This window comes from Biomphalaria glabrata, chromosome 8 (genome assembly GCF_947242115.1).
Source record: "Biomphalaria glabrata chromosome 8, xgBioGlab47.1, whole genome shotgun sequence".
Taxonomy (NCBI): Eukaryota; Metazoa; Mollusca; class Gastropoda; family Planorbidae; genus Biomphalaria; species Biomphalaria glabrata.
Window position 1 is genome coordinate 21,038,735 of NC_074718.1, and position 16,547 is coordinate 21,055,281.

The 16,547-nt window shown below is 36.9% G+C and overlaps 1 protein-coding gene across 3 annotated transcripts in view; it reads left to right on the forward strand.

Annotated features, from left to right (window-relative positions):
• LOC106058402 (sodium- and chloride-dependent glycine transporter 2-like) overlaps window positions 1–15,950 on the forward strand; it is a 102,689-nt gene extending 86,739 nt beyond the window's left edge. For all 3 annotated transcript variants that reach the window (XM_056038942.1, XM_056038943.1, XM_056038941.1), the window contains 6 exons: window positions 9,407–9,519; window positions 9,818–9,949; window positions 12,572–12,671; window positions 13,084–13,184; window positions 14,075–14,245; window positions 15,262–15,950. In XM_056038942.1, coding sequence (XP_055894917.1) covers window positions 9,407–9,519; window positions 9,818–9,949; window positions 12,572–12,671; window positions 13,084–13,184; window positions 14,075–14,245; window positions 15,262–15,450 — 806 coding nt within the window. In that variant the 3' untranslated portion in view covers window positions 15,451–15,950. The remainder of the gene's footprint in view (window positions 1–9,406; window positions 9,520–9,817; window positions 9,950–12,571; window positions 12,672–13,083; window positions 13,185–14,074; window positions 14,246–15,261) is intronic.
• Window positions 15,951–16,547: the final 597 nt, after the last annotated feature.

The window sequence follows — 16,547 nt, forward strand, 5'->3', positions numbered from 1 at the left end:
CATACATTATGAATAAATATCAATAGCAATTACAAATTACATTCAAAGGACTATAGCACACCTTAATCTCAGTGCCATAGTCAATCAGGCCTCACAACGCCAACCCAACGCCACGGGCAATAGTCAACTACCAAGCCTACAACTCAGACTTGACTCCAGCAGAGTCCCAAGAATGCGTCCCTAGATAAGAAAAATACACACTCCTTTGATACCGCCATTCTCACGATTATAAAAGAAACGATTTTAGATCTACGACATGTAGAAGATAGTAAAATAAACTAACTTACCCAATACTGGGGAATACCACCACACAGATAACTCAATCTCAAGGCACACCAAGAGAACACAAAGAGACTCATCTCAAGGCACAACAAGAGAACAATGACACTAATATAGCGCATCCTTAGGAACAGAACTAATAAGACCTTATGGTGCTCAAACGAAAATACCCTACAAGATGCGCACGACACTATGTAGGAAATATAATTTTTATGATAGACTGTTTGACTTTGCTACACGCAAGGCTCGTGAAGTACGTAGAGCGTAGAAAGAATGAATAAAATGAAAAGACTTATGTATTTTCTAATACAAACTCTTGAATTTCACGTATTATCCGTGGCGTAACTTTAGTTCGTCCGACTTGCAGAAATAAGAGAGTGATCTTTCCTTTACTTCTTCTTCTCGTCCAAACTCTTGAGCGAAGAAGAGAATTATATATAGAGATTTTTGTTTTTTTACGCTTTATTTTAATGTTCGATATATTTAAAATGTGATACTCTAGCCCATGGGCGTAGCCTGGGGGGGGGGAGGTTGGGGTTCACCCCCCCCGAGGGGGGATCGGATTGATCGGGGACTGATTTTTTGCTTCTGTTTATTTTAGATGAGATTTTAACATTAAACCATCACTTGCCCCAGCGCAGTAAAGGGACTGGTTTAGAGCTAAAAACCACCTCTTCAATATAAAAAAAAAAAAAGCAAATTACACACTCAAAATTCTATGAGTGTAGCCAAAGGGGTTTTGAGTTTATAACCCTTTTCGGCGGGATTTGAAGCTAAAATCACCTCTTCATTTAAAAAAAATTACAAACTTAAAATGCTATGATCGTAGCCATAGGGGGTTTTGAGTTTAAAACCCCTTTCAGCGAGGTTTGAAGCTAAAAAATACCTCTTCAATATAAAAAAAAAGCAAATTTTAGACTCAAAATTCTATGAGCGTAGCCAAGCCAATGGGGGGTTTTGAGTTTAAACCCCCCTCCTCCAGAGGGCTTTTTTAAAAGTTTAAAACCCCTCCTGATGATTTCAGGTTTAAATACCTCCATACAGAGATTTTTGAGGTTGAAAACCTCTGTCTTCAATTTTATTCTAAAGCAAACTACAGTCACCAAATTATAATAGCGGGGCTTTGAATTAAAAAAAAAAACAACTCCACAATTTTTTAAATTTAAAACCTCCCAAAAAAATTATTTTGACGATAAAAACTTCCCTATCGATATAAAATCTAAAGCAAACTAAAATCACCTAATTCCAACAGCGTAGCCAAGAGAGGTTAAAAATTTCTATTAATTTCCATTAATAAGTGCAGTGAATGGTCGGTCATCTACCGGAATCGAAAAAGACTAAATGTGGCTCAACAGAGATGGCTTAGACAGATTTTAGGAGTCAGTTATAAAGATTTAATCTCAATCAAGCAAATCATATTCCGATCTGGGAGTCGACCCCTTAGTAAGGTTGTGACAGAGCGTCGCATGAGGTTTGTGGGACATGTTCTCCGACAAAATGAATTACGCACAATAAGAGTTTCGATGACATGAAGGGTATTACGAGGAAAGCGCAAACAGTGACATCCTAGTACAACTTGGCGCCACACTTTCATGTAGGTCCTCAGAGCAGGTTGGAAGAGGCTTCAGACATTGCCATTGATAGATTTTTGTGTAAGCAGCTTGCCACCCAATGCGCCGAAGACGTAAGTCAGTAAGAATAGCAGATTAGATTTTTGAAATAAAACTTTTTAATAGCAGGATAATGCACTGTAGATACCTCAGAATATGCATTTTGTTGGCTTTCAATACCGGAAATAGTGCTAGGCGGCGGGGCTCCGCCCCACGCTGGAGAGCTTACAGCGATCCCCCAGGTCCCATAACCCCTTGCTAGCAATGGCGGGGAGTCTACAATTTTCCCACTAACTCCAGGAACAACCGAAAGAATGAAGGGCCATAAGGTAATGAAGATTAATTATGTACACACACACATATTTTTTTTTTGCGCTGGGGGGGGGGGAGAAAAATCCCCCCCCCCTCCCCGAAAAAAAAAACTAGTCCCTGGTCTTCCCCTCACTCACAAATCTCCAACTGAAAAGAATTAAAATCTGCCCACGAATTTGTGCCGTTTTCCCGTTTCCTTTCTCCAACTTGTCTTGTTGGAAGAAAATAAAAAGATAAAGGCTAGTAGTAGACACACTATTGACTATTTCTTGAGTAGCAGAACTATTTCTCACCAAAGACCCATTTCGTTTATTGTGAGTACATCCAAGTCACCATGTAAACATGATGATTCATCGAAATAGGAAATCCTATACTCTTAAGCGAGTAATTCTTGTATGTATATATTGTTACGAATCTCCCTATCCAGGCTCGCTGCAAACTGCACCACACGACACCACCAACTTAAAGAATTTGACAACTCTGGGCTTCAAAATAACGTAATAGTTTAATGTCAATAAATAACAGCCAATACTGTACAATTGGCAGCACGTGATACAAGACTGTACAAATATCTTCCGCCGTATCAACTCTTGCACTGGTCTCTCTGTCTCGTCTCGGACTTGTACTGAGCCGTTGTAACGAACTGTAGATCGGGAAGTTGTGACTGACTGATCTCTGATACCTCTGCTCTTTATATAGGGTCCCTGCTGGCCTTCTAGAACCGGACAGAACGTCGCTCGACCATTCTGGGTGGTCAGATGACTACATCTCTCGTGACGCTCCTGAGCTATGTTCACGATGCCGATCCTTCTCGAACCGTCATGTTGACACTCGTCTCGGCTGTCCGTCGTAACTCGTCACGGTTGACCGCTCGTCTAGCGCTGGCCTGGGGCGATTTTCGTCGGCTGACTACACACACACACCACTACCCCCATCTGTGCAACCACCAGGTTTATAACAATATATTTATATATAAATTTTATTTTGAAAACGGCTCTAAGGATTTTCTATAAAATTTCAACGCCGTTATGAGCTTCTTAAAGTCCAACAGTCACGCTAAGCAGGGCACGTATCTCGTATGAGGGACGAACATATGCCAAAGGCAATCTTTTTTAGTAAGCTGAAAGATGGTCGGCGTAACAGAGATGCCCCACGGAAACGCTTCTTTAGAAAACTAACACATGTTTTTAAGTCTCTTAGGAAAAAAAGCTCCATTTTATCTTGTTACAAAATGCATGTTTTACCTAATAACGTATAGATTTTGCGTCACTTGATGTTTCGTACTAAAGCCATAATGAATATACTAATAGCAATATTAAATGTCTGAACTTAATCATTTGAGAAGTTACAATGCAAAGATTTTCTTCCAAGCCAATAATAGCCAAATAGTTTTACACAAAAGATGCAATGTAAAACGACACGACGGGAGCTGTGGTTTTTCTAGACTGAAGGAGAACTTAAGAGACTTTCTTATTAATCGTCATGTAAAATTACATTAAGAACTAATATAACACAAAAGCAACTCTTCAGATTAGAAGTTTTTACCCAAAATGACTTCGGGCATATATACTTCCTTATGAAATTATTTAACCGAGCGAGCGAGGCTCGGTCACCTGATTCTATGTAGTTATGTAAATAAGCTTTACCTAAAGTGTGACTCTTTCTTCTATAGCAGCGGTTCTCAACCTTTTTTGCTCGGCGACCCCCAATACGATTCTCCACTAGGCGTTGAACCCTAACTGTAAAATGTATTTCGTTCATAGGCCTATGCAAATTTCATTTTGCTAAACCCCCTGCTGGAAAGAGGTTTTGAACTCAAAACCCTCTTGGCTGCGCTGGGGCAAGTGATCGTTTAATATTAAAATTTCACCTAAAATAAACAAAATCATAGCAAAAAATCAATCACAAGATTCCACCCCTCTGGCTACGCCCATGGTTGTGTGAATCTATCTGTCCGTTACTCTGTCTGTCACTTTTAGAGCTCAAAAACTAAAAGCACGTTTTGACTCCCTGTAGAGTGACACGAATATGTGCGACGGCTACTTGGGTCTCTAAAACCTGACCTTTAGATCTAGATTTAGAAGAGGATTTGTCCTGAACATTAATTTATTAAACTCTTCAATGAAGGCGGAGATAATTGAAGACCATTGAAGTCCGTTCAAAATAAAGAATTTCTCGTTCTCTAGCCATATTTTTTTTTTCTTTGAAAAATTATAATGGTCAAGTTTGGCTAACGATATACAGCAACTGTCTAATTTCTAGAAAAATTGTTAGAGCCGTTTTCGAGATCAGTGTCCACCAAGGTTCCAGTCATCCACACACCCTTAAGTTTCCACGAAGTTACGATTTGAATAGAGATATTGTAAAAAGTAATTCCAACCCCTAAATCTTTAAGAAGTGACTCCGAACGCCATGCCCTGGAAAACCGCTTCATCGTGCGTAGTAAACAATGTGACGGGGTGGTAATAATATGGCACCACTGGGCTAAAGGCTTTCTTGACTAAGGTCACCGGCCTGGATGGAAGAGTCCCAAGATGGACCACAATGGCCGTATGTTCAGGACCAAGGAGAACCACCTAATTGGAGGTACCCGGCTGTGGTCAGGCATGGAGAGGGATGGGCGCCGCCATGCAGATTTCTAGCCCTCTTTACGCCAAATGAGATCATGACCGTAAATAAATTCATACTAGCTTGGCCGTCGCCCGGGTTACCAAGGGCCGAGCCTGCCGTCACAGACCAGGGCGGTTGTGAGAAGTATATTACTGGTCCATGCAAAAATAAAATAAATGCCAGAAATAGAATCACCAGAGGAACATGGAATGTGAGATCATTAAGAGACGAAGGAAAAGTTGAAGAGCTCACACGCAAACTGAACAGACTCATACATCATAGAACTGTGAAACGTGCTGGAAAAACATAGGCGAATTAACAACAGGTGAGGGCCATAAACTGTACTACGTGGACGACAAGATGTTCACGAACAAGGATTGGGTTTTCTTGTACACAGAACTTAGATCAAGTGTGTTGTGAACAGTTACCCTATATCAAGTCAACTCCTCCCCATACAGTTCAAGGCATCACCCTTCAACATCACTATCATTCAAGCCTACGCCCCTACATTAACCTATGATGAGCAATTACAGGAAGTGGTCAATAAGGTCCCGAAAAAGGACATCCTTGTTGTACAAGGAGACTGGAATGCTCAAATATGAAGCGACTCCTACCAAACCTCCTTGAAAGGCACATGTGGAAGATACAGTAACCTCTCAACTAAAAAATTAGGTCTGCGACTATTAGAGTTTTCTAAATACAACAATCTCTTACTGGCTAACACATTAAGATGCCACAAAAAGTCACAAATAACCACATGGCACAGTCCGAACGGAGAGCACCACAACCAGATCGACTATATCATGGTACAACAGCGCTTTAAGGAAATCATCCTTACGGTTAAAACAAGAAGTTTTCATGGAGCTGACATTGGAAGCGACCATGACCTTGTTATGATGACCTTCAAATTACACCTAAAAAATTTAACAAAACAAGGACCTACCAGGACATGGACAAGCTGAAAGACCCCCAAATAGCTTCCATATTCGAGGCACAAGTAGGAGGACACTTTGCAGCCCTCAATATCTTGGACTCCAATGACCAGGATATCGACACACAAGTCAATATGCTAAATACAGCAGTCATAGATACAGCCCTGGAAGTGAAAGGGAAGCTCCTTCGCCTACAAACACACCGGGTAACGGGATATTCTCCAACAGCACAAATTCTAAACCTCAGAATACTCCGTGAGAAATAACTTCAACACCAAGAGACTACTAGATCTATACATTCACTTAACAAGGATTTTTTCTCCGGGGAGAGGAGAAGGAAGAAAGGGGCGGAGTGAAAATGTTCATTTTTTTTAAAATCATTCATTTGCTATTATAAGTAAAATAATCGCTCTACGAGAAATAAAGACTATGTAGTAATTTTGATGTTCAGCTCTATAAGTTCCACTTGTCAGTAATCTTCAGACTCGAAGTCAAGCCTTGTTGTAAGTTGTACAAAGGAGGTATTGCATTTTTAAAATAATTTTTCATTCTTTTCTTGTTAACAACAAAGCTTATATTGAGTAAAAATGCATCAATAATTTCGAAACAACCAATTAATTTTTAATAGATCTAGACTAACAATGAAAATTTTTTGCGATTGGAAATAATTTATTGTTTTTACTTAACGGAACTTTCATGCTTTAAGAATGCTTAGTGCGCTATGGTCCAATCAATTTGTGGACCAGTTTGGGGCGTTTGTGTGTGGGGAGTATCTGGGGGGGGGGGGAGATGTCCCGTGCTGCAATAATTAATAACTAACAATTATTAATCTGTGCGATTAGAAATATTTTTTTTACCAATTTAGCGCGATTGCATGCTTTTAGCTTTCTCTCTGCTCTATGACCCTATCTCTTGTCAGGACCAGATGGGAAGGGGAGAGGGGAAGAAAGATGGTGTATCTGTGTGTTACCGTAACTGCTTTGTAAATATATTTTATGAATTAAAAAAAAAGTTCTGCGTCTTGAGTTCGAACTCGAGGACTCTGGCTGGTACAATATTATCATTGTGCTAGTCAAGTGCTTCAGAAAATAGAAGGTTTTATAGTTATCTAGTATTAGTTTCAAACCTTTAAGCCACGACCTACGCAAAGTATCAAGGGACTAACTTAACTTATGCCACCACATAGTTACCAATAGCTAATTGCGTAAGTTTTAGCGGCCCCAAAAGGGGAATAGCAGCTATTCGATTTTTTGTACTCTGCCTGTCCGTCCGTCCACTCGTCACGTTTAGATATCATAAACTAGAAAAGATATTGAAAATCTGATATCACGATACTTTAGATCTTCCAAAATTCTGAAAACGAAAAATTTAATTTTCAAAATCAACTAAGCAAGCATTTTTTTTCATAAATACAAAATTTTTACAGCTAGTTACTAAATAAAAAATACGGATACTATTTAATAAGGGATATTGTTTTAACTAGAAAGTAATGTTGAGATTATTAGACAAGATAATGAAGTTCCACCCAGGTCTAGGACTTAAAAAGAAGCTGTGCTTAAGGCAGACATTGTTACTATGTGTTTGTGATATCCTCCTGTGAATAAACATCTGTATATTGCATAGCTATTACATTGGTGTCTGGAAGTGAAATAATAGGCAACTTAACGAGAGGAGGTAGGATTCGATCTCAATGGCAACTCTTAATTAAAAAGGTTAAGTAGGTATCGACGTCTGAAGCTTGGTGGTAGCAAGGAGACACTTACAGCTCGTCTCCGGCAAACCCTGATCGATGAAGAAGATCCGGAGACCTACCTATTGTAAATTGAGCCGGAGATTGCTGAGCACCTTGGTAGGCTTCAGGAATATATAGATTCTATGAGTGAATAAATCAACATGATTGGGAACATGATGGGAACAAGGTGAATGAAATTGTATTGAAAAGAAAGGCTCAATAGATCATTGATAAAATGGTGTTGCAAGGAGTAGACTCGTTGGTGAAGGAGCAGTTGCCTTTAGCCATTGGTAAAGGAGAAGTTGCTTGGTCAGGACTGTGACTGTACAAACAATAGTGACGGAGGCGCTGGGGATTGGTGCGCTGTATGTAGCTGTGTTGTGGGCAAGTCTTGCGGATGTGACGAGAAACGTGACAACGCTTGCTGTGATGAAAAGATACAAATGAAGAAACTATATGCCTGAAGCTTTTGTTCTTGATCTACCTGCTACGAGTACCTCATTGAGCCTGAAAGATCAAGAGAACCTTGGGTCTGCCTCCAAGCCTGTTGCTGTGGACCTTAAAGACCTCTGCCTATCTGCCGGTGCTTTCGAGTGAAATTCGAAGCTCGTCCAGAAGTTTAGGATGAACTGTTTGTTCGGCACATCACACAGAGAATGTGGATGCCAAGAAAAAACCGCCTACAAAGTATTTGTACTTCTGTCATCTGAGCTGGCAAAAGGATGACATCTGCAACTTGGACTTGAAGAGATCTATTTCCTGGACGTGAGACTGTTAGCTGATGATGACTGCGGCGCATTGGACGTCGTCTGCAACATGGCTGCATGTAAACCTACAGCTCCCTTGAGAGGCGTCTGTCGGGAGGGTCTGCTGAAACAGACAAACAATGACACTCTCTATGTGTCAAACGATCACGTCATCGTGTCAAGAACTGGCTGGCCAATTGGAGGACGAGAAAGCGACGGTCGCAGAAAACTGTGCAGATGGCTTCGTGGGGAATTCGCCCCTGTCGTCTGTCGTACACACTGATCGACCTCCACCTGAACTGACAAACCTCCACCGCTTCAGTGTTCGATGACGAATATTCATAAAGGAGGGAGCAATGTTGTACCTCTGTGAACAGAACAAAAAAGCAACTTCAGACTAGTAGTCTTTACCCGATCGTTCATTTTCGTAATTACACAAATATTTCCAAAACCACTACGGATATATATCCTTCCTTAAGAAATTATTTAACCGAGGGAGGCTCGGTCACCTGGTACTATTAAAATAAACGATAAACATCACTATCCATGATGTCACTAAATGTCGCATTTAAAGTCCGCCAACATTAGTGCGTCTCTCTGCTAAGTGCCTAACACCCGATAGACCGTCGGAAAGGATTTTATCCGGCAAACAGGCATGCACCAAGGGCTCTTCACCCCAAGCCCTGTCTGAGCGATCCACCATACCATCCGGTACAGGATGATACAACCAGGATACCCTGTGTCATTTCTTGTCGAGTCTGAATCAACACATAAAAATATAAAATTCTATTTAACATATGAAAACATAACACTCTTTTCTACACCTGAAAACATAACATTCTATTCAACATTTGAAAACATAACATTCTATTCGACATCTGAAAACATAACATTCTATTCAACATCTGGAAACATAACATTGTATTCAACATCTGAAAACATAACATTATATTCAACATCTAAAAACAAGTGACTCACACATGATAAAAATTTTTGTTAACTCACATAACTTTAAATCGAAGAATGGCATTGTGAAAAATAAATGCGAATATTTTTTTTGATAATTTGTGAAATTCATAACAATAAATTATGAAAATTTGTGATAAAGCTTGTCACAAATAAATAACTCATGAAAAATATTATAAATATAAATACCATTATTATTAGTGTTCTTTTATTACACAGGACCAGGTCTAACATTTGTAGCCTACCCACAGGCTATCGCTACAATGCCTTTAGCGCCATTATGGTCAGTTTTGTTTTTCCTTATGCTATTTACTGTTGGATTAGATAGCCAGGTCAGTGCTTATATAGAAAACTTTTTATAATATTTTCATACGTTATTTCATGATATGACTGCTATTCCTAAGTGTAACAAAACTATCAGTAATTGGTTCAATGAGTTATATCTGAACTGTTTTGTTACCTTCTTTAGTAGTCAATAAAAGGATCCTCTACTAAGTCTATCATTATCTCCATCTGCTTCAAAAAAAATATTTGTATATTGATTGCTTAACATTCTTTATTTCTTTTATTCTGGAGGTTGCATTAAAAAATAATCTCCTATAACTAAATTACAATGCAATTTTCTTTCAGTTTGGAATGTTTGAAACTATCATTAGTAGCATAATTGATGAATTTCCAGAAAAACTTAGACACAGAAAGACAGTTATCACAGCTTTAGCATGTTTCATTGAATTCCTCCTTGGTATATCTTGTATTACTCAGGTAAGCTATTGGCATAGTCAGTACATATTTTTCTTCTGGGCTATTTTGTCCATTATTCTAACTCTGTTTCGAGAGAGAGAAAGTGTATATATACATTTGAAATTAATGAAAACAATAATAAATGATTTCTTATCTTATCTAATACAGACGGTACTTCAAAAAAGAAGATGATTACGTCATACGCGTAATGCATCTAGTCATACATGTTAACCAACTTAAATTCTGGCAACTCACTGGTTTTTCTGGCTGGCTCAGCAACCCATTCCATGATCTAATAGCACTAGGGAAGAAGAATTTGTACAAATTTATCCTAGCATATGGAATGAGAAATGTGCCTTTATCTTTGTGTCTTTCTGAGTATTTTATTAGCGGCCCCCGAAAGGGGAAAAGACGCTATTAGTTTTGTGCGAAATGTCTGTCCGTCTGACCGTCTGTCCGTCCGTCCCGTTTAGATCTCGTAAACTAGAAAAGATATTGAAAATCCGACATCACAATATTTTAGACTATTCAAAGTTCTGATGCAACGGCTACTTTTTTTTTTTTTGAAAGCGAAAAATCTAATTTTTAAAATCAGTTATGCAAGCAGTTTTTTTAAAGAGAAAAAGCTAATTAGTATGCATTATAAGTTAGACCTAAATTAAAACCACTAGTAATCTTGTAAACGTCATTTTCGTGAACTTTTTCTTTATTGCGAATTTTTTTTTTTCTTTTTGAGCATTCGAATAAGAGATTGGGCCTTTTCAAAACAATTACATCAATTATAAGACTTCAGTTAGGCCAGGAGAGGCGCGGTAGCTGAGCGGTAAAGCGCTTGGCTTCTGAACCGGGGGTCCGGGTTCGAATCCTGGTGAAGACTGGGATTTTCAACTTCGGAATATTTAGGCGCCTCTGAGTCCACCCAGCTCCAATGGGTACCTGATATTAGTTGGGGAAAAGTAAAGGCGGTTGGTCGTTGTGCTGGCTACATGACACCCTCGTTAACCGTAGGCCACAAAAACAGATGAACTTTACATCATCTGCCCCTATAGACCACAAGGTCTGAAATGGGAACTAGTTAGGCCAGGTTCACATCTAACTTTGCATTCACTTGCACCTATCCTTTGATCTGCTGTACCGTTGGGGCACTACACAAGATCTGTCAACCTTCTTTCTCCATTCTTATCTCTCATTTGTCTTTGATATAATTTCATTTGGATGTTCTTTCTGAAAATATTGAAGCCTGCCTGGGTGGACCACTTCGGGGGCCGATTTTGAGTTTGTGTTTCTCACAAACTCTCTTTGTAATCTTGTTAGATTTGTTTTTGTATTTGAAGTTATGGTTTTAGTTTACTGCTGTAAGCCTAGTGACGTAAGTGGTGTCAAGTTTTTTTTTTCTCTTTGACGTCATGGAAAATGTTCATTTATAAAACATTCGAGCCAAAATTAATTTTTCGATAATGAAACATTTTCAAACCGATATCTTATCTTATATAATACAGACGTTACTTCAAAAAAGATGATTACGTCCTACGCGTCATGCATTTAGTCATGCATATTAACCAATGACTTAAATTCTGCCAAGTCACTGGTTTTCCAGGCTAGCTCAGGCCTTGTGGCCAAGGAGTTGAGAATTTATTTCTCATTTATTTACATATACCTTGAAATTTTAAAGAAAATCGTTAGAGCCGTTTTCGAAATACAATTTATATATATACACACAAGAATTGCTCGCTTAAGAGTATAGGATTACTCGCTTAAGAGTCATGTTTTCTTCAGGGGCGGTACAATTGAAACAATTATCATGTAAGAGTCCTGTCTCCTTTTTATAATTATTACTAATGGCATGATGAATGGGGGTGGGGCGACTTGATATAAAAATGTAATTTATAGCATATATAAGTTATATAGTGACCGATTTAAAAAAAAAGATATTTTTTAAAGTATAATACTGAAGAAAAAGTATTTGGTCTTTCCGATTGGGAAGGGGAGAGATTGCATCTATCGCCCCTACCACCTGGTACAACTCTTTTTCATTTTATATTTACTAATGATTTAATTTGAGATTATACAAATGAGTTCAAATATCAATAAGTAGCTTATATTATAAAGTTATTCAACTAATTTTGTTCACATACGATGGTTTCTGCTTAAAAATTGGACCGCTCCCGCCCCACCTTTTCAAAAGTGTAGAGTGGGGAGGGCAGTAGATACAATCGCCCCCCACCGCCACAGAAGTGGCCAAGATACCAGAAGGAGAACGACTTTATATAAAGATTGTTTAAAATATATATCTATTAGTAGCTTCTATCATATAGACTTGTAACTAATGTTAACAAATTATGATTTCTGAAAAAAAATTAGACCGCCCCCCCCCCACTCGAACTTAGGGGTTGAGGGGGGAGCGGATTTATGCAATCGCCACTCCCCACCCCACCAAATCGGCAAACATACTAGAAAAGTTAAAAATAGGTTAAAATATCAATAATTAGAATACGTATATAAATAGTGCGATTTTTCAACTAAAATTTGCCCGCCTTCCCCCTTCAAACGACGACCTATTTCTCCCTAGTTCCAGTTTCCATCTAAGTAGTTCTAAGTTTAACGTCTGAATGATTAGTTTCTCTGTTTTGTTTATTTTTTTAGGGGGGCATCTATGTCCTTCAAATTTTGGACTGGTATAGTGCAAGTTTTTCTCTCATGCTCATTTCGCTGACGGAATGTCTTGCTCTTGCATGGGCTTATGGTAAGTAAGCTACACTTGAATAGTTTGTATTGAAGCTATGCAATTATTTTATAAGCGTACGCCTACAATTATTAAACATACATTTCAACATTTTTTAAAACATAGCTAGTGTTTAATATTTAATTTTATTTTGTAAATTATTATTATCTATAAAGTCACTAAAGACGAGTAGGCCTAAAGTGGGTTAATTTGTTACATCTAGAGACTATCTATATTACTATAGTCTATATGAGTATATCATACTAGACTATATCATACTATATGTTTACATATATAACATATAATATAAGGTAAACATTTTTAAAATATCGTTTCATAAACAAAAATTATTTCTTAAAAATCTTAATTATTAAATTCATTTCATTCTACATATGGCATTATTATTGACTTAATTTTTTTTTATATCATGTAGGCGTTGATAACTTATATCGAGATATCATTCTGATGACTGGCAAGAAACCCCACTTCTGGTGGAGGTATATGTGGAAATTTGTCACACCAACTGTGATCATAGTGAGAGACATGTCTTTATAAATAAATACTCAGTCTCATCTTAGATTCATTAGTGATAGACTTAGTCTTAGTAGATCAATGGTAACTATGTTGTTCTATTGGTAGGTTTTAAATGTAGAACTGATTGTTTATAAATAGACTCTTAATTTGGTAGATATTCATAAATAGACTAGGTAGGCTCTTTGGTAGGTATTCATAAATAGACTTGGTAGGCTCTTTGGTAGATATTCACAAATAGACTAGGTAGGCTCTTTGGTAGATATTCATAAATAGACTTGGTAGGCTCTTTGGTAGATATTCATAAATAGATTTGGTAGGCTCTTAGGTAGATATTCATAAATAGACTTAATTTTGGTAAGCTCTTTCGTAGATATTCATAAATAGACTTAATTTTGGTAGGCTCTTTGGTAGATATTCATAAATAGACTTAATTTTGGTAAGCTCTTTCGTAGATATTCATAAACAGACTTGGTAGGCTCTTTGGCAGATATTCACAAATAGATTAGGTAGGCTCTTTGGCAGATATTCATAAATAGACTTGGTTGGCTTTTTGGCAGATATTCATAATAGAGTTGGTAGGCTGTTTGGTAGATATTCATAAATAGATTAGGTAGGCTCTTTGGCAGATATTCATAAATAGACTTGGTTGGCTTTTTGGCAGATATTCATAATAGACTTGGTAGGCTGTTTGGTAGATATTCATAAATAGATTAGGTAGGCTCTTTGGCAGATATTCATAAATAGACTTGGTTGGCTTTTTGGCAGATATTCATAATAGACTTGGTAGGCTCTTTGGTAGATATTCACTAATAGACTTGGTAGGCTCATTGGTAGACTGAATACTTCATTAATATTTAATATTATTTGATATTTTTCATTCTGTGTTTCAGTTTATTTGGACCTTCAGTGTTATAACACTTGGCCCTGTAACATATGGACCAAATTACAAATACCCTTACTGGGCTATCATATTAGGCTGGCTGTTGGCTGTCATATCTGTTCTGCCTATTCCAGTTGTTGCGCTTTACAAAATTTCATCTATTAGAGGATCATTCAGAAATGTAAGTAGAAACAAAACAAAAAATACTACATTTGTGATTTCATGCAAAAGATATTATTGCTATCATTAGATGTATTCATGTACCTTTCAAAAATTAGGTATAGTAACAGTATCTGTCATGTACATTGGACCTATTTGAAAATATTTCTGTATCCTTCACATTCACCTAGCCCTTACTCTGTTTAACAATTGGGGCACCACACAAGATCTGTCAACCGCCATTCTTCATTCTTCTTTGTCCTTTGCCTTGTTTAGAATTCCATTCACTGACAGGCCTGTTCATTCTTTGATGTTGTCTTCCCATCGCTTCCTCTGTTTTCCTCTTCTTCTTCTTCTCCTGGCACTGTCTGTCCCCTGAAGGTAGCCTTTGTTAGCCCTGAGGACCTTGTGATGTGGCCATATAGCTTTAATAGGTATCTGAAAATTTGTGGTTAGACACCATCATGACTCCTTAAAAAATGAAATGCATTTATTTATTTACCCTTACTGGGCTATCATATTAGACTGGCTGTTGGCTGTCATATCTGTTCTGCCTACTCCAGTTGTTGCGCTTTACAAAATTTCATCTATTAGAGGATCATTCAGAAATGTAAGTAGAAACAGTGTCGCTGAAGGATATCTTCAATGGGCACCCTATTTGTTCTTTGCCACAGTCCGGATTAATGATCTTGTCAAGCTAGCAGATCATAAGAATCTTACTGAATTTTCGTTCATTGCGTTGATGGTGGCTCCTCTCCAGGTTTCTTTTTCATAAAGCAGTTTTGACTTAGCAATGGTGTTGAAGTGCTTGATCTTGGTGGTGGTGCTTATTTTCTTGGATACTGCTAAGTTATGTGAAGCTTTCTATCTCTTTCAGCACCCTGCCTTGGACTCGGGTGTGTCATTGCACACCTTTATATTGATCTTTATCTTGTATAATATCCAAATTAACCCCAGAGTTTTAGCCTAATAAAATCTTTGTTTTATTATGGAATGCATGCAAGAGAAATGATAATAATTTTTTTTACATTTTCACAGCGTCTCAAAAAGTTGTTGAGACCAGATCCATCATGGGGACCATCTCGGCCTGAAGATCATTTACGTTACATTCAAGAGTTAGAAAAGACCAAGAAAGTTTCAATCAATGGAAGTATGGAATGTAGAAGCTACTCAATAAGTATGGGAGACTCAGATGAATCCTCAGTTGTGTTTATTCCAAAAAATTAGATATCTTTCTGTTTGAATAAGTGAACAAAGTCAAATATTAGTACTACAAAAGAACTAGCAGAAATTCTTTAAATATTGGTTATAATTGTTTAATGTTTTCTCTTATAGAACATCTAAATAGTAAGAAATGTATCTAAAGCTAAATGGACATCAAAACCCAATGACATTCCATCCTAAACTGTTGAATAAAAAGATCTGCAAATAATTTTGTTAAATGTTTGTTAATTTTGTCTTTCAAATATTTTTTAAAGCAAATGTATGAAGCATTTTTGTTCATTTTACAAAATTTTAAACTAAGTAACAAAATGGAAAGAAATTTTCAAAAAAAGAATTGTATCAAATACAAATTTAATTGTATACTTTATATGATTTAGTAAAAGCTGTTTAATGATGTGATCTGTGGAATATGTTACAGTGACTTTCTATGAAATTTTAAGTTTATCTATTTAGGCCCACCTTATGATAAAAGAAATTGAGCATGTAAATATATTTTAACTTATTTATTTCTTAAATTATTGATTTTACCTATTATCATATATTTTAAAGTTTTTTTTATAAGTTTTAATATAAAAAATTATACATTATGTAATTGAGAACAAAATATAGCTAAACATTGACATTTTGCTAATATTCATCCTCTTAATGCCACTTCCAGGCTTACGTTATCATTATCATTGAAAGCTCTCCATATTTTATTCCTACCAAGAGCTATAAATCTCAAATTCAAACTCCATTATATTTCATTTTAGAACTAGAACAAAATGTATTTTAAAAATATCTCTATCTATCTGTCTGTCTGTCTGTCTATCTATCTATTTATCTATTTATCTATCAATCATCTCTATCTATCTATCTATCTATCTATCTATCTATCTATCTATCTATCTATCTATCTATCTATCTATCTATCTATCTATCTATCTATCTATCTATCTATCTATCTATCTATCTATATCTCTATCTATCTCTATCTATCTATCTATCTATCTATCTATCTATCTATCTATCTATCTATATATATATCTATCTATATATCTATCATCTATTTATCTGCTGGTAATTTTTTAAATATCTTTTTTTCTTCTTTAATGTCCAAT